General features: G+C 57.1%; 4 protein-coding genes across 9 annotated transcripts in view; 1 reads left to right on the top strand and 3 right to left on the bottom strand.

Annotated features, from left to right (window-relative positions):
* SS18L1 (SS18L1 subunit of BAF chromatin remodeling complex) overlaps window positions 1-284 on the bottom strand; it is a 29,922-nt gene extending 29,638 nt beyond the window's left edge. The window contains exon 1 of one of the 3 annotated variants that reach the window (XM_049700057.1): window positions 4-284. Coding sequence is in view for 2 of the 3 variants with exons in the window: in XM_049700063.1 (XP_049556020.1) it covers window positions 4-72 (69 nt within the window). In the remaining variant the exon portion in view is untranslated. The remainder of the gene's footprint in view (window positions 1-3) is intronic. The other 2 variants (XM_049700063.1, XM_004282329.3) reach the window with 2 other exon arrangements.
* MTG2 (mitochondrial ribosome associated GTPase 2) overlaps window positions 1-22,191 on the bottom strand; it is a 164,707-nt gene that overhangs the window by 43,552 nt on the left and 98,964 nt on the right. The window lies entirely within an intron of this gene.
* PSMA7 (proteasome 20S subunit alpha 7) lies at window positions 444-6,255 on the top strand. Its single transcript, XM_004282328.4, has 7 exons — window positions 444-668; window positions 2,690-2,816; window positions 3,475-3,599; window positions 4,258-4,380; window positions 4,855-4,974; window positions 5,624-5,686; window positions 6,028-6,255. The coding sequence occupies exons 1-7, from the start codon at window positions 573-575 to the stop codon at window positions 6,118-6,120; spliced, it is 747 nt and encodes a 248-aa protein (XP_004282376.1). The 5' UTR covers window positions 444-572; the 3' UTR covers window positions 6,121-6,255.
* Window positions 8,734-20,391, bottom strand: LSM14B (LSM family member 14B). 4 transcript variants are annotated; one of them, XM_012537632.3, is made up of 10 exons: window positions 20,043-20,391; window positions 18,063-18,226; window positions 16,818-16,953; window positions 15,925-16,041; window positions 13,573-13,740; window positions 13,264-13,341; window positions 12,888-13,049; window positions 12,392-12,542; window positions 10,478-10,663; window positions 8,734-9,924 (listed from the first exon to the last, which is right to left on the bottom strand). In XM_012537632.3, exons 1-9 carry the CDS (start codon window positions 20,167-20,169, stop codon window positions 10,492-10,494), a joined length of 1,275 nt encoding a protein of 424 aa, XP_012393086.1. In that variant the 5' UTR covers window positions 20,170-20,391; the 3' UTR covers window positions 8,734-9,924; window positions 10,478-10,491. The 4 variants fall into 4 exon arrangements, with proteins under 4 accessions (XP_012393086.1, XP_004282375.1, XP_012393087.1 ...); XM_004282327.4 differs by lacking the exon at window positions 15,925-16,041; XM_012537633.3 differs by lacking the exon at window positions 13,264-13,341 and having other exon boundaries at window positions 20,043-20,390.

The raw sequence follows: 22,191 nt of genomic DNA on the forward strand, positions 1-22,191 counted from the left end.
CACCTTCTGGATGGTTTGCTGCGTGACCTCCCCTTTGCCTCTCGGCCGGGCGGACGCGAAGGCCACCGACATGGTCGTGGGTGCGGGATCAGCCCGAGATCATCGGGGTTTATTCTCCGGCTGCTCTCGGCGGCCAGAGGCGCTCATTCTCCGCAGTCGCTGGGGGGCGGGGGGCGTGGGGGGCGCCGCGCCGTGGGCTCGCCCGCCCCTGCGCCGCCGCGTTGCCCTCGGGCCCGCCGCGCCGCCGCCCCGCCCACCGCCTCAGCCTGAGGACGAGCCCCACACGGCGCCCCCGGGCGGCCGCTCTGCGCCCCGCTCCCGGCCCGCCGCCACCCCGCCGCCCCCCGCGCCCGGCCGCCAGTGGTTCCGCCCGGCCCCGCCCCGGCGCGCGCGCACGTCCGCCCGACGCCGCCCGACGCCGCCTGACGCCTCCGGACACCGCCTTACGCTGGCAGCGCAGTCCCCGGCGCTGGGGGCGGGCGCGCGGGGTGGGCGCAGCGGCGTCGTGAATCGCGGCCTGCGCGGCCGTGAGTGTGCGCTTTTCCCGGTCCTGATAGCGTCTCCCCGCCGGCATGAGCTACGACCGCGCCATCACCGTCTTCTCGCCCGACGGCCACCTCTTCCAAGTGGAGTACGCGCAGGAGGCCGTGAAGAAGGGCTCGACCGCGGTGAGCGGGGAGGCCGGGCGCCGGGGCAGGCGGAGGCCCGGGCGGCTGGGTGGGGCCCGGGCGCGTCTTGCCGACCAGCTTCCCTGGGGTCCGCGCTGACGGGCGCGCGGTGGTGCGGGGTTTGGGGCGGCACGATGGTGTGGGGCGCACTCGGAAGCCGCGACGTGGGCGTCGCTGCGGGAAAGGGGCGCTGCGAGCCGCGGGCAGGAGACGTGAGGACAGGCGGGGCGGCTCTCTGGGCGCCGGCTTCCGCGTCCGGGCGAGCGGGGCGGCTAGTGGCTCGGCAGGCGCTCTGCAGGCCGCTGGCTTCGGTGCCCCGCGTCCGTGTCCGGAGTCGTGCGCGCGCCTGGCGCCGACGCCATCTTGGCGGGGGCCCTCGCGTGGACCTGGGGGGCTGGGGGCCGGGCGGGGCCGGGGCGCGGGACTCCGAGAGGCAGGGCCCGCCCGTTGCCCGCTCAGGAACGCTCCTTAAGGGAGTAAGTGACTCCGCGAACTGTGTCTGGACAGCTCCCAGGTAGCCAACTACCCCCCAACCCCCGCGGAAAGCAGTTGCCCTCAAAGTCCGGGTCGGCCTCGAGAACAAAGAGCGGCCGGTGTCGGCATCAACCCTGCAGTTCCCGGGCCGCCGGCGCGGCGGGCAGGCTCCGTCTTGGGTCCAACTGCTGAGTCCTCCGTCCCTTTGGTCACTGCGCCAGACCCCTGTCCCGTCGCACCCGAGCGCGCCTCTCATTTAGACCAATGCTTCAGATATAATAAATACACTGCTGTCCTCAAGACACATGTCAGTTTGCTGATCGGTCAGAATGGATGATGGTTTATCTTTTATCTGGTGTTTCAGATGTTTGAGTGGGCATAGAACACACACGATTCTGTAAATTTGGAAGTGTTTTTCGTTTCTTGAGTCGCTTTTGAAATTAAGGCCCCAAATCCATCTTGTGACCTGCCTCAGCTTAAAGACTGTTGGGGTCAGCTGACACCCCCATCCCCATACTATTGTGGGTCAGCCAGGGTGGCTACCTTTTCTTAACCTGTCTCTGGGCCTGGTCTTCTTTCCCTTGGGAACTTTGAAGACCATGGAAGACAATTCACGAGAAAGCTCCTTGAGATCTGAAGCACTGCCCATCAGTGCTTCTCCGCACCCCACGTGGAGACTTAACAGAGGTGGAGGCTGGGATGATGCTAAACATTGCACAGTGCGCAGGGACAGCCCCTCACATGGACGAATTAGCTCGTCCAGGTGCCTGTAGGGCAGAGGCTGAGAGACCCCGCTCTAAACTAAGAGAAGAGGTTGCTTTTCCAAGTGATTGTCTCATTTGGGTCTGCTGCTGCTTCGATTGAGGGGTTTAACTGACAGTCAGTGACTTTTTTCCCCCCATGTTTTTAATACATTTTTCTCCGCGCTACAGTGTCAGCCGTAAACAGAGAGCCATGGGCCTCCCTGTAATACTTGATACGTTGTCCGCCTGACGCCGTATCAGGCACTTCCCCGCCGCTGTGCACATTGTTTTCAGAAGTGCAGGAGGGGGGAGTTCCCTGGCGGTCCAGTGGCCTGGATTCAGTCCCTCATTGGGGAACTAGGATCCCATGAGCCTCGTGGCCAAAAAAAAAAAGTGCACGAGAGAGAGGAGAATGTTTTGGTATAGTTTTACAACCACATCAACACTGCTTTCACGACACCTGACTTCATTGTTAGGGACTCACACTCAAGCCTTCCAGAGACTCTTTGATTCACAGGGTTGAAATGACACGTGTACACATACACACTGATAATACAGTAGTTATTCCTTAGTTGTGCTGTAACTGAAACTACGTATTAGTATTTTAAGGCACGAGACTAGGCACCTAGATTGTGATACCTGGACTAGCTCTGCCAAAAGTGGATCGAGACCCACGGTTTGCAGGGTGTGCGTGCCACCCCCAGGGTATTCACAGGACCACGTTGGCATGCGCTGTTAGTGCTCTGTGCCTGCTGGCAGAACCTCGTGTCAGCTCCTTAAGTGCAGCGTTGCCATTTCTTGAAGGTTGGTGTCCGAGGAAAAGACATTGTTGTTCTTGGTGTGGAGAAGAAGTCAGTGGCCAAACTGCAGGATGAAAGAACAGTGCGGAAGATCTGTGCTCTGGACGACAATGTCTGCATGGCATTCGCTGGTAAGTCTGGGGCCCGTGCTGTATTTCTCAGTCTCCTTGAACAGCGCTCTGGAGGTTAACCTGGTGGAAGGGCTGTTGAGGGATGTGAAAATTGGGTAACCTGAAATCATTCAAAAGAAAGGGCTGGCCTTCAAGAAGAGGGCTGGCCACAGTTGCAGGGGGAGGTCCTCCCCAGGAGGCTGAAGCGTAGGGGCCAAATGATTAAACACCCTGGGATGAGGCGCTGTGCTGTCGCCTCCATTGCTGCTGGCAGGAGAAAGGTCAGCTGTCACAGCTAACTGTGTGCCCGTGAAGTGGGGAGAGCTGGACAGCACCCGGCTCTCGGGATGTGCCGTATGTTCTTGCACTTCTGGGTTTTCATTCGTTTCCTTCCTCAGCGGGGAGGTCGGTTTACCTAAACTAGAGATTAACTTGCTTTGTCAAAAAATTAGCGTGTTTACAGCCTATGTAAATACACACAGCTCCTCGTACACGCAGCTTTCTCAGAGAAGCTCACAGAGGCTGCTGGTCCCGCTGTTGGTCACTCAGAATGATCTCGGTGCTGGCTACCAGAGGACCGGCCAAGGGTAACTGCTGTCCACTCACGTGATCTGCGCTGGCCTCGACGACTGGCCGGACGAGCGGTGGCTCAGGGGAGCTCTCTTTGTGTTCGTTGCAGGCCTCACTGCTGACGCAAGGATAGTCATCAACAGGGCGCGCGTGGAATGCCAGAGCCACCGGCTGACCGTGGAGGACCCGGTCACCGTGGAGTACATCACACGGTACATCGCCAGTCTGAAGCAGGTGGGTGTGTCTGCCTGCCGTGGCTCGGCTAGTTACGAGCAGTCACTGCTTTGTCGTGGAGCATCCTGCCGCATTACCTCACGTGGCCGCACACGTCACTTGTGGGGATATTAGACCACGCTTGTTCCACGCAAGGGTCCTAGCCTTGATTTCTCTATGTCTGTAATTTTACTATCATTTATCCTTCTAAGTGGCATTTGTTGTGTTCTTACTTAGTAGCATGGGGCAGTCCAGATTCATAGTTCCAGAGGGAAATGATGTAGTTCTTGTCTTGTCATCTTGAATGACCAGTCACCAAGCAGTTGGGAGGGGGCTGAAAGCCACGCCCACTCGGGTGAAATCTTAGTCACCTGTGAACCAAAATGTGTAGCCAGATTGTGTCTGCTGTCAAAATAATTCCAAGCAGCCCCAGCTGTGCTTCATGATGCAGTTCTGGTCTTTCTGAGAATGAAAATGCAGCAACAGAAGGAGGAATGCTGAAAACCACAGGCTCCTTTCATTTCTCGCCTGAATTGCAAATAACCTGAACGTGGGCTTAATTTTTTTCATCCCTTCGTTAAAAGCTGTGTTTGGAACACCATGTGTATTTTACTTACGGCAGGTTCTGGGGGGCCTTCATGCCAAGGCAGCAGTGTCACTGTGTCTCTTTTTCCACTAGCGCTACACACAGAGCAACGGGCGCAGGCCGTTTGGCATCTCTGCCCTTATTGTGGGTTTTGACTTTGATGGTACCCCCCGACTCTATCAGACTGATCCCTCGGGCACGTACCATGCCTGGAAGGTGAGTCCCTGACAAACAGAGGGGCTTTGTTTTGGGCCATCTTGCCAGTAGCAGCAGCTTTGGAGGCCGTTGGGGCCTTGAGCTGGCCTAATCGTATACATAGGTGTGTACGCATACACAAGTGCTCACGACACACTTGTGACATGGGAGCTGAGAAGTCGTTAAGCGTTGCTTTTTGGGAGGAAAGGACAGCGAGGTGTAAGGATACGTGGTGTAGTCAAGTTGCCCACGTGTCTTTCAGTAGAATCCCTTCCTTGGTAGGAATCAGCACCAACTCCAAATAGCCCTTTGCAAAAAGCAGCCATGGGGCAGGGCCTGGAGTACAGGCCCGCCTCCCACCAGGCTGCCCCTCACCGTAGCACATGGGAGCAGGGTGGCACTGGTGGGGCCACGGGGCTGGTGGGGGGGGTCGTTTTCTTGGGCTGGCTCTGGATTGTCGCACTCTGTGCTGTGTAACACCCATCCCTGTTTCAGGCCAACGCTATAGGCAGGGGTGCCAAGTCAGTGCGTGAATTTCTAGAGAAGAATTATACTGACGAAGCCATTGAAACAGACGACCTGACTATTAAGCTGGTTATCAAGGCCCTCCTGGAAGTAAGTCTGTGTTTGAAATCTGGGCAATATGTTGCAGATGCGCACGCCGTGGTGCTGGTACTTGGGCTGGGCGGAAGGGACGGCGCAGAATGGAGCAGCTGACGTGTGCGCAACAAGGAGGTGGTGAGGGCGCCAGCCGTAGCACCAGGCACTGCTCTGGGGCTATATCAGCTCCTTACACGTCTGGGCAGTCCAGGCACCGAGAGGCTAGGTGGCTTGCCCAAGCGCTCAGCCTTTCTGAGGCTCGAGCTACTGCTCTGGAGTCAGGGACTTAAGAAGCGCTGGGAATAATGGGTGGAAGCCGTCCTTAGAGGTGCTAGGGGGTGAAGCCAGAGGCAGAGGGGGTCCAGACGTCCAGGCTTAGTGGTGGGAAAGGCTGTGAACAGATGGGAGGGCTGTGAGCACACCTGCTGTGCAGGAGGAGGGACCAGCAACCCCGCCCAAATCCAGCTGCCTCAAGACAGGAGGGTATCGCGAAGGACTGGCCACATCAGTGTGCAGCTAGGACACACGCTTTGGGTATTGGGACCCCGGTGTCCCACCGTCGCCCCTTGTGTGGCAGTGCTGGGTTCAGGCTCACAGGGCACATACGGGCGCTGTTTGGTCTTGAGGTGGGTGAGGCATCTAACGCTCTTCTCTCCCCTCCGAGGTGGTTCAGTCAGGCGGCAAAAACATAGAACTTGCTGTCATGAGACGAGATCAACCGCTCAAGGTAATCACCAAGGTGGTTTGCTGTCCTTACCTACGGAGTGTTCCCAGTGGGCAGGGCAGGGGTGGTGCACATCAGGGCCATTCTGCTGTGGCTCCAGCCCCAAGAAAGCTTCTTTCCAAGGATCCCCACAAATGAGTCGAAAAGAGAGCATTCGCGGGGTGAAAACCTCCGCTGTGCGCGTTTGCTTCTGCTTTATAATTATCACCTACACATCAGTTCCAGCTTGTTCCCCGGGTCAGGCACGTGTGGCCTTGCTTTCCTGTAGAAGCAGCTGGAAGGGGCATCTGGGGCCTATGTTCGGGGGTCCTTGTGTGGCTAACCATACACTGTTCCTTTGATAGATTTTAAATCCTGAAGAAATTGAGAAATATGTTGCTGAGATTGAAAAAGAAAAAGAAGAAAATGAAAAGAAGAAACAAAAGAAAGCATCATGATGAATGAAATTTTGCCTGTAGCGATTTTTAAATTCAAATCATGGCTGATTTTCCAAATGACATGTAGGCATTTCTGTCCCATTTATCCATACTGTCCAAGTGTCCTGCAATAAACGTCCCTGTTTTTTAACCTTTCTTTTAGGGGTTAATGTATCCTTTAGGTGTACTGATAGCTCTTTAGAAAGCTTGCTCGCCTTGGGTCTCTGGAGCAATTCCTCCCAGCTCCTTGCCAGGCTCTAAGACAAGGCAACGGCCGAGTGGGGCTCCTCCCTTGGGGTTTGTGGGAAGGCTTTACGGGGTCCACACTGCTGCAGACAGGTGCTGTGGTTGCAGAAACTCAGGGTTTCTCCCATTCAGGAGTTCTAAACAGAATGACTGTTTCTTTTTACACCTTTGTTCGAGTCCTTAATGAATGTATGACGTCAGGACACGAGGACACACAGTGCTCAGTTTACATCTTGAGCTCATTTTGCAGAGCAGTAGCTGTGGAACTTGTCTTAAATTTCTGGTTCTAGTAGATCAAGTCAACACTCCTCCTGTTTTCTACTGAAGACTTCCAGTGCTGGCTATTTCCTACCCTCCCTCGCTTTTTTAGCCAGAAAGATTACCCTTCTTTTAGCTTCCAGTCCACAGCAGGGTGAGTCATGGTCCTAAGCTCTGCGTTTACAGAAGAACCCTAACCACCCTTCTCCTGCACAACTCTGCTGCTTCTCCAGAGGCCCTGCCGCCAGCCCTGGTGATGGCGTTGCTTTTTGGCTTCCTTTGCCCCAGGAGAACTCACAAAAGGCTTCTTAGAAGAGTCCTTGGGCTGGTTGTTGCTTCTGACCACAGTGGTTGGTAGGACTCCAACGCCAGGGCTCTGTTCTGTCTACAGCTTCTCTTGTACTGGGTTCTTCTTCAATGGCATATATACATCAAGCTTCTGAAGAGGACTAAAGCGTATCCCCGGCGGTCCAGTGGTTAGGACTCGGTGCTTTCACTGCTGAGGGCCCAGGTTCAATCGCTGGTAGGGAAGCTAAGATCCAATAAGCCACGTGGCGCGGCCAAAATAAATAGGGGTAAGGAGGCCCAGATATATTTTAAACTTAGCCTAAAGTGTCTAATCGTCACAATGACTGTCAGTTTAAGTTTTAATAGCAAGGTTAGTCATAGGTGGTAAACTGTGACTTAACTATATTTAGAATCTCTAGCAGAGAAATACCTGTTTAGCCTGAGTGCTGAGTCACCTGCCGATGCAGGGGACGCAGGTTCGTGCCCCGGTCCGGGAGGATCCCACATGGCGCGGAGCGGCTGGGCCTGTGAGGCGTGGCCGCTGAGCCTGCGCGTCCGGAGCCTGTGCTCCGCGAGGGGAGAGGCCACAACAGAGAGAGGCCCGCGTACCGCAAAAACAAACAAACAAACAAAAACTACCTAGTTTAGAATTAGTGCTAAGGCCAGTTGCGTGTAGCAGGTCAGCTGTGGAAGGTTTTTATTTTTTTTATTTTTTTATTTTTTGCGGTATGCGGGCCTTTCACTGTTGTGGCCTCTCCAGTTGCAGAGCACAGTCATCCAGACGCGCAGGCTCAGCAGCCATGGCTCACGGGCCCAGCCGCTCCGCGGCATGTGGGATCATCCCGGACCGGGGCACGAACCCGCGTCCCCTGCGTCGGCAGGCGGACTCCCAACCACTGCGCCACCAGGGAAGCCCCAGGTTTTTATTTTTAATTGGTATTTGCTAAGAGTTCGTTAAATTCTGAAACTACCAGCAGTGCTCAGGATCTGCTGGAGAGTGGTAGACAGCCCGGAAAAGGAAGCTGGCCAAACACAAGGCTGCATCCAGATGTCACAGGCCAGCTTGGCCTGCCGTCTGGTCCTCCTCTCAGCCTGAATCACGCACAGATGGCCAGGTGGGCCTTAGTCCTGAGAGTGCTTTTTAACAATCACCTGGAGGACTTCCCTGGTGGTGCAGTGGTTAAGAATCCGCCTGCCAATGCAGGGGACATGGGTTCGAGCCCTGGTCAGGGAGGATCCCACATGCCGCAGAGCAACTGGGCCCGTGTACCACAACTGCTGAGCCCACGTTGCCACAACTACTGGAGCCCGTGCTCCACAGCAGGAGAGGCCACCGTGAGAAGCCCGCACACCACAACGAGGAGTGGCCCCCGCTCAGCACAACTAGAGAGAGCCCGCGCACAGCAACGAAGACCCAACGCAGCCAAAAATAAATAAATGAATGAATTTATATTTAAAAAATCGCCTGGAAACCCACTGCAGTGAAATTACATGCTTTCAGTCTGAAACCAGCCAAGTCTTGGCTTTTCTCTGTAGTCCCAGGGTCCAGCCCTGTAACAGGTTCTAAGGTATCAACGACATGAAAGTTCTGGGGAGCTTGGAAGCCGTACTATGGCAGCGAAGGGGCCACTCCCGAAGCAGGTTCTCTAAACTAGTGTCGAGTACCCGGAAAGCAGCACCACTCACCCTGGGAGGGTGGCTCTTAGTAACCTAGGGCCTGGCTCATTGCCCTGTACCCAGACTGGCCAGGTCTCACTCCAGAGTGCCAGATGTCCCCCAAATCTGAACTGCACACAACACCTACCTTGGGACGGTCATGTGAGCCATGATGTAACTCGGGCAACAGAGTCAACAGGATTATTTATTTCCAGAGCAGAGAAGAGAGTTTTAAAGGTTTGCATGTTTGTTTATAATTACAAGTTTACATTGCTCGAACAGAGCAGCCGCATTGCTGTGTTCTAATTCTTAGCCATTAACTCCTACAAAAATAAACCTAAGCTTTTACAGTAACTTAATTGATACAGAACTAAAACCGTTCCGCCTACTTAAAGGGATTTAGTTACCAAGGCGCTTATGCTCACCACGATGCCCTGTCAGAGGGACGCATGCTTCTACTGAAGGTCTGATCCCTTTGCTCATGCAACAAATATATTCCCCACCCTCCCTCCACCCACCAGTAAAACAAAAACACAGAACTATTTACAATGGAGAGGAAATATGTTCTCGGTCAACCGACCTTGCAAAAAAAAAAAAAGACTGGCTCATTTCCAAGTGGATGAGACACCGAACAGTGTTCGGCCAGAGTCCAACGCTGACTGGCCTGGGTCAGGGACTGGCAGGGAGAGGGACTCCGCAGAGGAGCTCGTCCTGGGCGCTCACCCCCAGCCCGGATTCCTATGGAAGCCATACTCCAAGCGACAGCTCCCAGCTCCCTCCCGTTCAGGGCCCCATCCTACACCTCCAGCACCCCCAACCCCGCCCTCTACCTTGAGGTCAGGGTCGTCTGGTTTGCTTCTACAACACGATGGTGGGACACCCCGCTTTCCATGCCCTAGGCCCCCCCATGCCCCCGTGCTGGCCACGCCTGGCTCCTAGGCCCCGCCTGTGGCAGTGGGTGTCAGGCCAGCAGCACCAGCGGCCAGTTGGATTACAGAGATGCACTTGGCTGCCGCATTTGCCAAATGGGATTTGGTTCCACGTTAAAGCTGTCCAAAAAAGGTCACAAAGTGAGGATCACACTTTCGCTCTAGAAACCTTTCTGCAAAATACCAAAACCTTAGCGTCAGGCTGTGCACAACTAAAAACGAAAAGTAGGCCAAGATACCTCAAAGAGGTTTCCCACATACACGTCCCCCCAAAAAAGTGGTTCTAACTCAGACCACGTCCAAGTTCAGTTCAGTCCAAAACATAAGCAGTAGCATGGGAATTTTCCAAACTCAGTAAACAAAGTGACCCACGTCTCCCGCAGTAAGTGCAGCGTTTTCCAACATCCTCGTAGACACAGTCTGGCGTCTGTGCCGCTTCAGCAAGAGCCTGCGAGGAGGAGACACAACATCTAGTGAGCACATCCAGGCAGCTCCCCAGCCCGAGCCCAGCACCGTGAATGAAGAACAGGGACTGCTGAACCTCCCTCCCACCCCAAGTCAGGCTGGGGCTTCCCAGACCTTCCCATCACAACCCGAGGTCATCGTTTTTGTTCACACCGGGGTGGGGGGGGAGGCAGCTCCAGGTCCCACCCGAAGCCCACTCACACCCAGACCCTAAGGGGCACACACATCACCCTCGACCTAGTTTAAAATGCAGACTCAAGGTCAGTGCAAGGCCAGGCTGGAGCTGAGGCCTGGCTTGTAACCATCGCTCCTTCCTGACCACACCGGAGTGGGGAGCACCCAGCCCTCCTGCACCTGGACCCTCACTTTGACAACCCCGGGGCCTGGGTCCCACCGTCCCCAAGAGCCCCCTGGGGGATTCACTCAGAGGGTCGGGGCCTCAGTTTGGCCTCGATACCAACGCTCACCGGCTCCTACCTAGGCAGCCCCGTCCGGATGCCCTCCCACTAAAGGACCCCACAGCTCCCCTCACTCACCTTCAGCTGCCTCCTTACACCCTGCCAGTCCCAGCTCTGTGGGAAGTCGGGTTACGACGGGTTGCACCGTTGCCCCTGCCCCCTCGAAATCCACCCCGGAAACTACGGCCACGAAGAAACCTTCCCGACACCCCGAAGGTCTCCGTGTTGAGCTTCCTCTCTTCAGCCCACGTCGTCCGCCTGGAACTGAACGAAGACAAGGAGCATGAGACCGACTACAGCGGGCACCTCCTCACAGCGTTCCGAGGCAGGCCCCAGCCTCACACAGCCTGGGGAGGGAGAAAGGACCGATAGACAGATGGTGACTCGTCACTGGAGCCACTGGGGGGGCAATCCCATCAGGACACTGGAGCCTGAGACTCAACATTGCAGGGGCTCCCAGCCCAATTTCCAACCAGGCCTGTCTCCCACTGGACGGGGCTGCTCAGTATAAACCTCTCACACCTGCGTCACCTAAGGCCAGCACGCAACAGCAGCGTGCCATGAAGGAAGCCCTCCCTGCTTGCTAGGCCCAGGGCCCGTGCAGGCTCCGAGACCTGGAGCAGATCACGGACCCCTCCAGACGAGTCTCCAGAGATGAGGGGACTGGGCTAAACAGAGCAGGGTCCCCAAGGCTATGACACGTACGCTTTGGGGGAGGTGTGGACGCAGCACCAACGCCGCCAACACTCGTTTCTGCACCTCCAGCAAGGACCCCCCGGTGTCCAACTGTGTGCCACAAGGCTGCTTATAGGCAGCTCACACGCAACACACCCAGCCCGACCCCCTGCTCTGCTGCCCCCCCCACCCTCCTCACTCCAAGCAGCAGCAACCGCAGCCTTCAGCCATCCAGGCTCCCCTCACAGCCCATCAGCAAACCTTCAGGGCATGGCAGAGGCCAAGCCTCCCTCCCCTCCTCCAGCACTGCCCACTACCCCAAAGCCTCTGACGTGACCACTCAGCTTCCATGCCTGCCCCACCTCTGCCCACTCTCCACAAAGCAGCAGTGAAACCTCAGACAGCACTGCTCTCCCCAAGCCACCGTCCCATCTTCATCGCTCCTCCCTGACCCCCCCAGGCTCCGCTCCAGCCACACAGCAGCTGCACGTGCCCGCCTCCGCCTTGCCTCCGCTTCACACCCTGTCCCGCGTTCACCCTCCCACTGGCTCCCGAACCCCACTCCCCTCACACCCAACACACGCCCCAACCTCTCCCGCCTCACTGCTAGATGTTATCTCGTGCGCCTGTTTTTTTGTTATCTCTTTCCCCTGCCAAAACCTAAGAGGGGTGGTGGGGGGAATGGGGACCTCCCAGCTTGCTTTCTGCTGTTCCCCCAGTGCCCGCAGTGTGTCTGCTACTCCATTTGTGAACGAAAGGATCTGAGTTTCCACACCATGCCCATTCTGTAGACTTCGTTTACTGTCTAGCTGGTTCTCGGGCAACATCTGAGCACCAGCTGTTGGGTGCTAAAAGCAAAGCATATGACAGAGTCCCCGGCCTCAAGCAATCAGGTGGGTGAAAGAATACTGTGGACACTCCTGCCAGCTGCCTCAGGTAGCAAGGGCCTCAGGCCACCAAGGTCAGACCAAGAAGCAGGCCCAGGCGAGGTGGTACAGAACGGGAACATCGACGCGGTAGGGAGGGTAGTCCAGCCCAACCTTGATGAGAAAGAGGCAGCTGAGCAAAGAGGGGCCGGGACCTGGGTCAGATCCCTCAGGTGCCTGTGACTGCCAGGGCTTCCCACACCACCACCTACCGCTGGCACCACTGGGCCTGACGTACCCATTACAGTAAAACTGTGAGCCTAAGAGATTTGCCTTGAACCTAAGATCTGGGTTTGGTCTCCAAGAGAGCGTGCCCCAGTCTCAGAGTTTGGGGGCAGAGTGTCTTCCCGCCAGCTCCCCCAGGCCTTGCCCGGCCCCACAGCCCCCTGACCTGGTCTTGAGTTCAGAGGAAATGTTGTCAAAGAAGGACTTGGATTTGTCATAGTAGCAGTTGGGCCCCAGGTGGTCCTCCTCAGCAGGCGCCTCGTCACTCTGGGTCACCACCGCCAGGTCCTTCTCCTCCCCTTTCTCAGCTTTGTCGTCTACACAGAGAAGCAGAGCACTGAGAGGCCAAGGAGCAAAGCACCTTCCACCAGGACAGGTCCTCGCGGGGCCGCTCAAGGGTTGTGCTCAGGCCTCAGGGAAGCGGCCGGGAGTGCCCTGCACTATGCGGAAAGCTCTGCTGGCTGCTGGCCTTGTCCACCCCTGGGCCCTGCAACCCGCTCTCATCCCCCGAGCACGGGCCTCCCCCCGACTCCTCTCCTTCCTGGGAACTCCTCAGACAGCACGGCTTCCCCGCCGACCACCATCCCAGCTGCCCCCCGCCCCTGCCAGGCTCTCCTTGACCTGCGCCGTGGACACTCCTAGGGTGGGGCAAATTTTCAAACCTTTAAAATTCAGTTTCTTCTTAAATTCTTTGTCCAGCTCCTCTCGGTTGAACTGGGCATTTGCACTCTCAAAGTCAAAGTCGCCTTCAAACTTGATTGTGTTTTCCTTGACGGTAGTTGGACGGCTTTGCCCTCTGGAGCGATTCCTTGTTCGTCTGTTCCCTGTGAGAAGGAAAGGACAGCCCTGGCTGGTAAGCCACTAACTCAACATTACTCGGTGTGAGACAGCAGACAAGGCGGGGACAGAGCACACTGAAGCTGCCGCTGAGCCCAGCACCCTGAAACCGTCACCCACGGAGAAGCAGGCAGGAGCGGTAAGCGGAGTGCGACTGGGTGGTTCTCGGCTCCCCAGAACTCAAGTGGCAACAGCCGTTACCTGATCGCCTCCTCTGAGGTCTTCTGTTCTCGTCATTCACCTGCCCTTGAGTCTGCCCAGCTGCCGGCTGAGCTACATCTAAGGCGCAAAAAGGAAGAGTAAGGCAAAGCGCCTGCGAAAGCAGAGCCCGGGGACAGGAGCAGAGCCTGGCGACGGGAGCAGGGCGGCGCCACCGGGGACTGCGCAAGAGCCGGCCCTGCAAAAGCCTACAGGGTGGGGGTGTCTAATTAAAGGATAAAAAAAGAACCCCAGGAAGCGCTATGCCACTGAGAACACGAACAAACTCCAGGGGAGTGTGTATTTAAGTACCGCTGGCAGCCTTGCTGCTTGGCGGGGCTGGGCGCCCGTTGAGCTGCACCCCCGCGGTGCCCTTGCCAGGTAACAGCTTTTTGGTGTTCAGGTTATCAAGAGAACCAGTCTGGACAGCCTGCTCCACCATGGGGCTCTTGCTGACTGAGACAGCCGGAAAGCCAGCTCCTGAGTTGAGGAGGAGGAGAGGTTAATAACAGAGACAAGGAGAAGGCCACACCCCCTCGCCTCCCCCCCCGCCCCCACTCCTCGTCCAGCTGGCTGTGCGGCAGGAGGAAGGCAACCGCCTGGAGAGGTTTTACAGAACCCAGGCAAAGCCCCCACCCCGCACCATCCCCTCTGCGTCTAGCCCAGGCAGCAAAAAAGCCAGCAGGCTCCCCCAGTTAGGGCATCCGGAGGAGGGAAAAACACCCCAGCACAATAAGCACCTCTCAAGCGGCTTAGAAAAAGCTTCCCCCAAACCACACAAGCTCTAACCCCAAGGGGGCTCGACAGTCCCGAGATGCCGGTGAATTCACAGTCTGAGAATGTGTTTCGCTCTGGGCCATGCTGGACAAGAACCATCCCAGTCTGGCATCTTCCACAAAATGCAGTGCTCAGCCTTTGAAGTTAAAATTCTAGAACACTGTTGTTTTTGCTTAAGAAACAACAAAACCAAAAAGGATGAAGTGATGAGAGCTGACTACAGAGAAATAACAGCCTGCATTCCTCCGGGTGAAGGCTCATCGTAAGAAACGAAGGGTTCCCAGGCTGCCGTTGGAGACGGCGCTGCACTGAGTCTGTTCCCACTACACGGCATCACCAAGCCTGAGTGCAGGAGTGCTCAGAACCCGGCCTCAGTGGAGGTCCCCCTCACGAGACGGGCCTCTGCCGCAAGAGGACAGAGAAGGGTGTGCCACACACATCAGGCCATCTCCTCCCTTCCCTCTCCCACGTTCCGGTGGGCACTGTTTAAATGGGACAACTGAGGACTGGGTGGAGGTGCACAGACTTTTGAGACAGAAAAAAATGAGCCCTAACCACAGAGTAACTATTATCGGAGGAGCAGCCCAACACAGTGAAGACTGGACAGTCTACCTTTGTTTTTAAACATAGAGCAGAAACTACTGTCAGAAATTACTCTGAGAAATTCCTCACAACCGGATCAAAAGTACTCAAAGGGCAGGCCCTACATACTGATACTTTTTTTTTTTCTTTGTTGGCCGTGCAGCATGCGGGATCCTGGTTCTCCCCGACCAGGGATCGAACCCGTGCCCCCTGCAGTGGAAGCATGGATTCTTAACCGCTGGACCGCCAGGGAAGCCCCCTTACTGGTACTTTTAAGTGTCCTCTGCGATGGGCATTCATTGACCTAGACCACTTTCTCTGACCTAGCGCCTCACTCAGCACGGCCCTTCCTGAGCAAGACAGCAGCTTCCTGCTCACGCTGTAACTGGATGGGGCAAGGATCTTGGGCTCATTTGCTTTTCATAAAAAAAGATCAGTCAAACTATCTTGCCCTAAGAGCAGTTTTATGTAAATGACCCTAAGGACAATGAACTATCTTTTGCAATTTTTAAGTGGGGAAAAAAACATCACTACCGCTGTACTCAGATCCACTGGCATCCATGCAGGAAAGCAACACATGCAAAGTAACAGACTGACAGTAGTTGTGTGCCATAATGAAAGCCCCAGGCATCATCTTGGACAGAGTCTCTGCAAAGGTGAGGGCGGCGCACACGGTGCTCTCACATCAGACCTCCGGTGAAAGGAGAAGGCCCAGAAAGGGCAAAAAACCGCCCACAGGTGCGGCACCCGGCAGACAGGTGGGACAAACCAGTGTTACCAAGCCAGTCATCAGGCCCACTGCTCACCCGGTCAACAACTCAGGCTAGCCACCCAATTTTAATGGTGCTTCATTTTACAAAGACACCCGAGGCCCCCGATGCTAAACGCCCTGGATGGGTGAGGAATGTGCCACACGGATCCTAGAGCAGCATGCCTGTTACATGGGGGATCGCCTTGCAGTCTTACCCAGCAACCTACACTGCATTTAGGACCAGCAGAAACCCCAGGAAGTGGCCTTCTGTGCAGAGGGATGTTTCCCATACGTGGCAATCACAGTACAGGTCAAAACAGACCCTGGACCCAGGAGAGCGAACAAAGTGTACTGCTGGTTCTTTCTAATACCCTCTTTAAAACTGTGAGAGTTAATAAGTCAGGATTACGTGCAGAAACACACAGAGGCAGTTTAACTGATCCACGGGCTTGGCAAATTATCTGCTACAGCTACTGTCATTCTGGTCTACTGGTTTACCCCCTCGCTCAGGATGGCTCGCAAGACAGCATGCAGTTCTGCAAAACTGCTGTTACCCTTGGAAGTGAGCTGATGTGACTCTGAGGACATGTCAAGCTCTGAAACGGGCTGTGGAGATGGAGAAGAACTAGGGCTGGAAGCCGCGGCTGAGGCTGGAGGGCTTACCAACTTTTCTAAAAGAAGATAAAGGAGAAAAGAGCAAAAAAAAAAAAAAAAAAAAAAAAGGCACACAAATAAGTAATGAGAAACTCGTCTTGTGTATAGCAGGCTTGGAAAGAGCCCAGCCATCTCTCATAGGACACTTTGCTCACACAAGCCTAATCTAGAAACGGGGAGCCAAGCTGAGAAGGGCTCCTGCACCCCAGGAGCAGCAGTCAAGACAACAGGCTCTTCTATTAGAAGCATGTGACTCTTACGAGTGAAGGGGTGATGCCTGCGACTCTGTGGTTTGAATGTGCCGCAAACCTATGGGCAGGGTGACTCTCACTCCATGCGTGTAGAAGCGAACCTTACTCAACCTTAGGGGAGACTTCATTTTTGAGCAAAGCACTGACACGAGAATGGAAAAGGATAGGATAGGTGGGCGTTGCATTTAACTTTTATATTTATAGGCTGACAAATGTGCAAATGGTTAGAACTCATCTGTAATTACACACATCGGTTATTTCTTCTTTGAACCAGACATACCACAACTTCCACCCAGACACAGGCTGACACTTTAAATGAATTTTGATTCGATTCATCTGTTCCAAAACTCACCCTGCTGCCTCTTCCACTCAACTGAGGAGTTCCTAAGCATTCTAACTAGTTGAAGGGCCACTGAAGAAGGTGCTCAGTATGCACTGCCAGCTGAACGTGGCACGAACACAGCGTCCCCACCACCAGGGTCTGGCCCCGCTCCTGGATGTCACGGCACAGGCACTTGACCAGGTAGAAAAAGGTTACTCACCTAAACCCAAGGAAGCGGCATACTGCTGGCTGAGCAGGGAGCTGGCGGCCAGCGGGCTGTAGGGCGGCATCCCTCGGAAGGGGCTGTAAGGCACGTGTGGCTGGAAGGAGGAGGCCGAGCCCGAGCCCAGGGAAGACTGAGCAATGAGACACACAGGTGAGAGCAGCTCCAGGCCCTCCTGTCACCCTGCCTGGCGAGCACCGTGCACACCGGGAAAGGCAGCCTGATTCGTCAGCCTGCTCCTGGAGGCTGAGGCGGCACTGAGGGGCGTGTGAGCCCCCAGGGTGGCCTAAGGGGCTCAGAGCTGCCTTTTCCATGTTCACCCCCAGCTTCACCTGCCAGGTAATTCTAACACGACCTTCTCCTAACTCCGTGAACCCCTCTAGTGGCCCCACTGCCGGTCGTCAGGGAGTCCAGGCTCTGCCAGGGACGAGGATGGCGTCCTCACCTGGGCCCTGGCCCCAACACGCCGGGGCACAGCTGTGTAGCCGGGGAACTACCTCCACGCGGCGTCCTCTCTCCAGCTCCCCATGCTCCCAGGAGGCCCCTTCGTCCCTCAAGGCCTGGCTCGAGCACTTCCCTCTTCTGGAGTTCCCAAGAGCGCTCACCTCAAACCTTTCAGAAGTCTGGCCCAGAGCTTCTCCACGTGCCCACACAGCCCAGCGTGCAAGCCCCACCCCGCAGGGAGCACGCTCTGTCCCGGCCCCTCCTGCAGCGTGAGCCCCGCAGGAGTCGGTGAAAGTCGAGGTTTACAAGCCAAGAAGATATGAGCCTGGACTCCCTAGTAATCCTGGGCAGAACACGTCATAACACAGCAGGCAGGCACACGGCGTGACACCTGCGAATTCAGCATCCCACAACGCTGACTTTATCATCGGGGCAGTGTTGAGAGAGCGAGCCCTGCTGTCCCAAGTCCCTACTAGCATCTCTCTCACTCCCGGCATGCACCGGGGCTTCAGGCTTACCCACCAGAGACAAAGGACAAACGCCGGGTGCCGGCAAGACTAAGAGCACTGCCCCCTGCACCGCCCAACACGCTGGGCCGGCCTCACTCTACAGCACACCCTGTGCATGCCGCAGATGAAGCCTCCCACAGAACGCCAAGAGCCAGACACAGTTAAACTGCTTTTCATGAAGAGGCTGTTCCTCGAGTTGAGCGCTCTGGCCAGATGACACCCAGCTCCGTCTGGAAGCCGGCGCCTCTTAGAGACAGCGCCCACGGCAGACACGGGGCAGCGCACTTACTTGAACAATAGCGGGGTCCTGAGGGAGCGCGTGCTGGGCTTTCGGAGGTTCGCACACGGTAATGTCTTTGATGTCACTTCCCCGGAAGATGATGTACTCATAAACTTCCTCTCTAGGGGGGGCAGGCCTATCTGTGGGACGGTCTTCGGTACCGAAGGACCTCACTCAGGGGTTGAGAAAGAGAAGGGTTACGTTGTCATCCTCGACCAAGTGCATTCAATCAGCCCTCCCGCAGGGGCCGTCCACAGCACGCAGCTTCCACGCCTCAACTGCTCCACCCCTGATTATCAACGGACAATACCTACAAGACCCCAGCTGGCAACGCTCCAAAAAGTTCTAGGTCGCAAAGATGACCACGAACGATTCAGAGCCTGACAGTCTCCCTTCCAAACACAGAAGGCCAGCGCTCCCACAAACGACGCCTGCTTTGCAAATCCCCCCCGCCCCCCCATTCACATCTGACTTTGCAGATTAAACAGCCCCAAAGCTGCTTTTTGATTGAAGCCTCGCAACACACCACCCCTGGGGAGCCTGTTTTCTTCTGAGAAAAGCCAGCAGGTTGAGTGTCATCCCCACCCTTCTGCCCACGACGAGCCTGGGAGGAGCTGGTAGAGAAACAATGGGAGAAAGCGGCCCAGAACGTGGACCCACCCCACGAGCGTCGTCTCCGGAGGGGTTTCCTAGGGGATTAACCCCTACCGGCAGGGTTCAAGGAGCCCCAGCGAGTGCCTCCTTCTCAGGTCTCTGAGGCAGAGCTGGGCTTGAAGCGCCTCTGTCTAATCCTAGCACAACTCCCGCTGCTGGGCCTCAGTTTTTCCAACGGGGGTCTCAGGCCAAATGTAGCCAAAAGCCAAGAGTACAAGTGACCACAAAATCTTACAGTACTAAACCATGTCCTGGAGCAACACATCTATCAGAAAACTTAAATACTAGGCTTTCAAAGGAGCTACTCCCAGAGCTGGGAACTGACTGCGACCTGGATGGAGGAGGCTCCCTCTAACACAGGAGCACGTAGCTGCGCCTTGACCCTTAGAGGCCCAGCCCAGTGTCTCCAGCCTAACAAGACCAACCAAACAAACAGGATTTCTGCAGACCTGGCTGCACTCAGCACTTCCAAGAGGCAGGGGAAGGACACTAGTCATCGTCCCTGGAGGACGAAGACAAAGAAACTTTGGGCCCACCTCCTGCCTCAACACGCTCAGAAAAGGCTCTGGACTCCGGCAAAGCCACAGTACAGCCATCTTTCTCTAGGTCTCCCAGGGACTTCAGTGTGGTTACCAGCGCCCGCAGGGAGGAGTCTGTCACAAAAGGGTAAACCCACAGACTAAAACGTCTGAATTAGAGTAGGAAGACGCTTTAAACGGGAGCATGGAGCCGACAACCGATGCTCCTATCCCGACAGGAGAATCCATTAAAACGTGGTTATTTGTTCAGGCTCAAGGCCCCAGCTGCTTAATAGGTTCCAGAAGGGCTTGCAGAAGTCGCGTTTTCTCGTTCTCCAGCCTTCTGGGGAGGCCCCGAGGAGACTCCGGGCCCCTAGCCCCACCCCTCCCCCACAGGGACCGGGTTCTCGGCGCCATCCGCCCCCTCCGCCCTCGGGCAGCTGGGGAGGAAACAGCCTAGCAACGCCGACCCCCCACCTGCAGAGGTGGGCTACGCCGCACGGGGGGGGGGCGGCACCGCGGGAGCTAGACCCGCCCCCACCTCCCCACCGCAACCCCGGGCAGGGCGGGCTGGCCGCGCACAATTACGCTGCCGCCGCGGCCCGGGGAGCCCATTGTGCAAGCCGAGCCCCGGAGGACAGGGGCGGGAGCGGCGCGGAGGCCCAGGGCGCCCCGGTGGGCGCAGGCAGGATGTGGGGGTCGCCCCGGGGGGTGAGGCGGGACTGCGGAGGGGCGCCCGGTGGGGGGGTAGGGCGGAGGAGGCGCGGGCCCGGCTGTTGGCGGGGGCGGGGCGGTTGGGGCGGCCGCGGGGCGCTACCTTTGGCGAGCGCCACCGTGGAGTTGTCCGTGTCGATGGTGTAGAGAATGCCCTCGTAGCGGATCTGCGCCTTGGAGATGAGGCTGATCTTGCTGCCCAAGTACGGGGTGCCCGAGGAGCCGCTCATGGCGGCGGCCGCCCGGCCGGGCCTGGCCCGCTCGCCTCCGCGCGGTCGCCTCGCCGCCCGCTCCTCCGCCTCTGCGCCGCCTCACCGCCGCCCGAGGGCCTGCGCGGGGACCAGAGAGCAAGGAACGGCGCGCGGCCGGGAGGCTCTGAGGGGAACGCGGGGGAGGAGGGGGTCGCAGCAGCCACATCCGGGTCCTGCGCCGCCACGCCCCGCCCCCGCACGCTCACCGCCCATTGGCTCGCCTCGCCGGCCTCCCTTTAAATATGGCCGCGCTGTCGGCCTGGGGGCGGCCCCGCGCTCCGCGCCTGCGTAGCAAGCGTCGCCTGACCCGGCGGGCTTCCCCTGCTCTCCGCCCCACTTCTCGGCTGGCTCCCGGCGGGCCCCGCGCGGGGTGGGAACACGAGACCCGGCGGGCGGGCCTGGAGGAGGGGTGGGAATCGACCGGGGCGGAGCGCGCGTCCGCGGGAGGGGCGGGGGAGCACGTGTGAGGGAGGGGGCGGGGCGCCAAAGCTCCGCCCGCCGCGTGTACCGCCCTTCTCAGGACCCGGGTGCGGGGAACCTGTGGATCGTGTTTCCCGGTTTCAGTTTCCGCTGAACAGCAGCGTACCAGACGCTTTCCCCCTTCCTGGGCCGGAAGGCTGGGATGCGCCCCACTGTCACTTTCCCCAGGGGCAAAGGCTGGGGTCCCTTCCCCGGAGAGTGACGGGGGCCGGGGTCACTGCCCGTGGGGTGAAGGTGTGGGGCCGGGAGGTCTCTTCCCCGGGGTAGAAGACAGGGGGCCGGGCCGGGGTTATTGCCCGCGGAGTGAAGACGGAGGGTGAGGGGTGGTCTCTTCCCCGGGGGCGAAGGCGGGGGACCAGGGTCACTGCCCAGGAGGTGAAGGTGGGGGCCGCGCTCCGCGCGTGGGGCGCAGTAGTAACTGCGGGTAACGAGCGCTTCCGGCGCGTCAGCCGCTAAATATAAGGTGCTGAGCGCATCTTCTCTTTTAATCCCGCCCCTCCCCCCAAACCTGCGGTGGCGTTCCGCGTCCCTTAAAATAAATCCCAGCCGGCCACCAGGGCCTCCGAGACCCGCCTGACCTGGCCTGCTTGCCGCTTTGCCCGGCTCCGGCTCTGAGGCCTCGCTGTGAAGTGGAGAAACAGGCCGCCCCCTCCTGTTCGCCAGACCCCCTTCTTGCCTGCACAGCCCTCTGCTCGATTGGTGATTATGTCTGCGCTTGCTTTCTGCCTGTCTCTCCCTCTTGACCTCAGATCAGCGACTAATATTATGTCCTGAAAAAAACTTGGTGAGTGGTGACCAGCATTTTATAGAAATGAAACAGAATGAGATAGAGAGCATCTCACAGTGAGAGTGCGCTTGCTCTGTGAAGCATTTATTTTACTTACACGTATTTAAGTGGGTACTTGATCAAGATGTGAAGTGTATTTCTTACAATAAGTGCCAAACGAAAAATGAAAGCCGCTGCAGAGAACACCTTACGGCAACCCGCACATAGGCTCTGACTCCCCATTTTACAGAGGAAACTGAGACCCAGCACAGGACAGTTGCCCCGCCTGCCCTTTGTGAATCCCCCCATTCCACCAGCACCTGGCAACAGTAAGAGAACAGTATTGGGTTGGAGAAAAGGGAGCACAGAAGGAGCAGAAGAGAAGATGGAAAAGTCTTCTAAATAGATCTGCCAAGATTTACCAGTGCATCTCCGCTCCTGGAGAATTGCGCTGGTGAGGAGAGGTTGGACAGCGCGGCCCCCGGGTTAGCCCAACTCCAGTAAGAGAGGTCTCCAGGCATCGGGGCGTCCTGCCCTTGGACAGGAGACAGGACAGCACAACACAGTCTTCCCCAGGGTGCACCTGTGTGGCGTTGGTGCAACCCCAGGTCTCCTGACCACCTCAGCGACCATCTGGCCTGGTGGTCCCCCTGCACAGCAGAGGTCTTCCTGCCCCCCACTTCCCCCAGGTCCAGAACACGACTTGCCTAAGGTCACAGGTTCTGTGCCTCGGAACTCTCTCCACAATCTTCTGT

The sequence above is a fragment of the Orcinus orca genome, chromosome 16 (genome assembly GCF_937001465.1).
Source record: "Orcinus orca chromosome 16, mOrcOrc1.1, whole genome shotgun sequence".
NCBI lineage: Eukaryota > Metazoa > Chordata > Mammalia > Artiodactyla > Delphinidae > Orcinus > Orcinus orca.

Excerpts from the sequence above, each read along its gene's own strand:
- PSMA7 (XM_004282328.4), top strand. The coding sequence starts at position 573 with ATGAGCTACGACCGCGCCATCACCGTCTTCTCGCCCGACGGCCACCTC. Across the intron at positions 3,600-4,257 it reads ACATCGCCAGTCTGAAGCAG|CGCTACACACAGAGCAACGG; the intron begins GTGGGTGTGTCT and ends TTTTTCCACTAG. Across the intron at positions 4,381-4,854 it reads GCACGTACCATGCCTGGAAG|GCCAACGCTATAGGCAGGGG; the intron begins GTGAGTCCCTGA and ends TCCCTGTTTCAG.
- LSM14B (XM_012537632.3), bottom strand. The coding sequence starts at position 20,169 with ATGAGCGGCTCCTCGGGCACCCCGTACTTGGGCAGCAAGATCAGCCTC. Across the intron at positions 12,543-12,887 it reads GAAGAAACTGAATTTTAAAG|ACGACAAAGCTGAGAAAGGG; the intron begins GTTTGAAAATTT and ends TTCTCTGTGTAG. Across the intron at positions 10,664-12,391 it reads TCCTCTGAACTCAAGACCAG|TTCCAGGCGGACGACGTGGG; the intron begins GTCAGGGGGCTG and ends GTCTTCGTTCAG.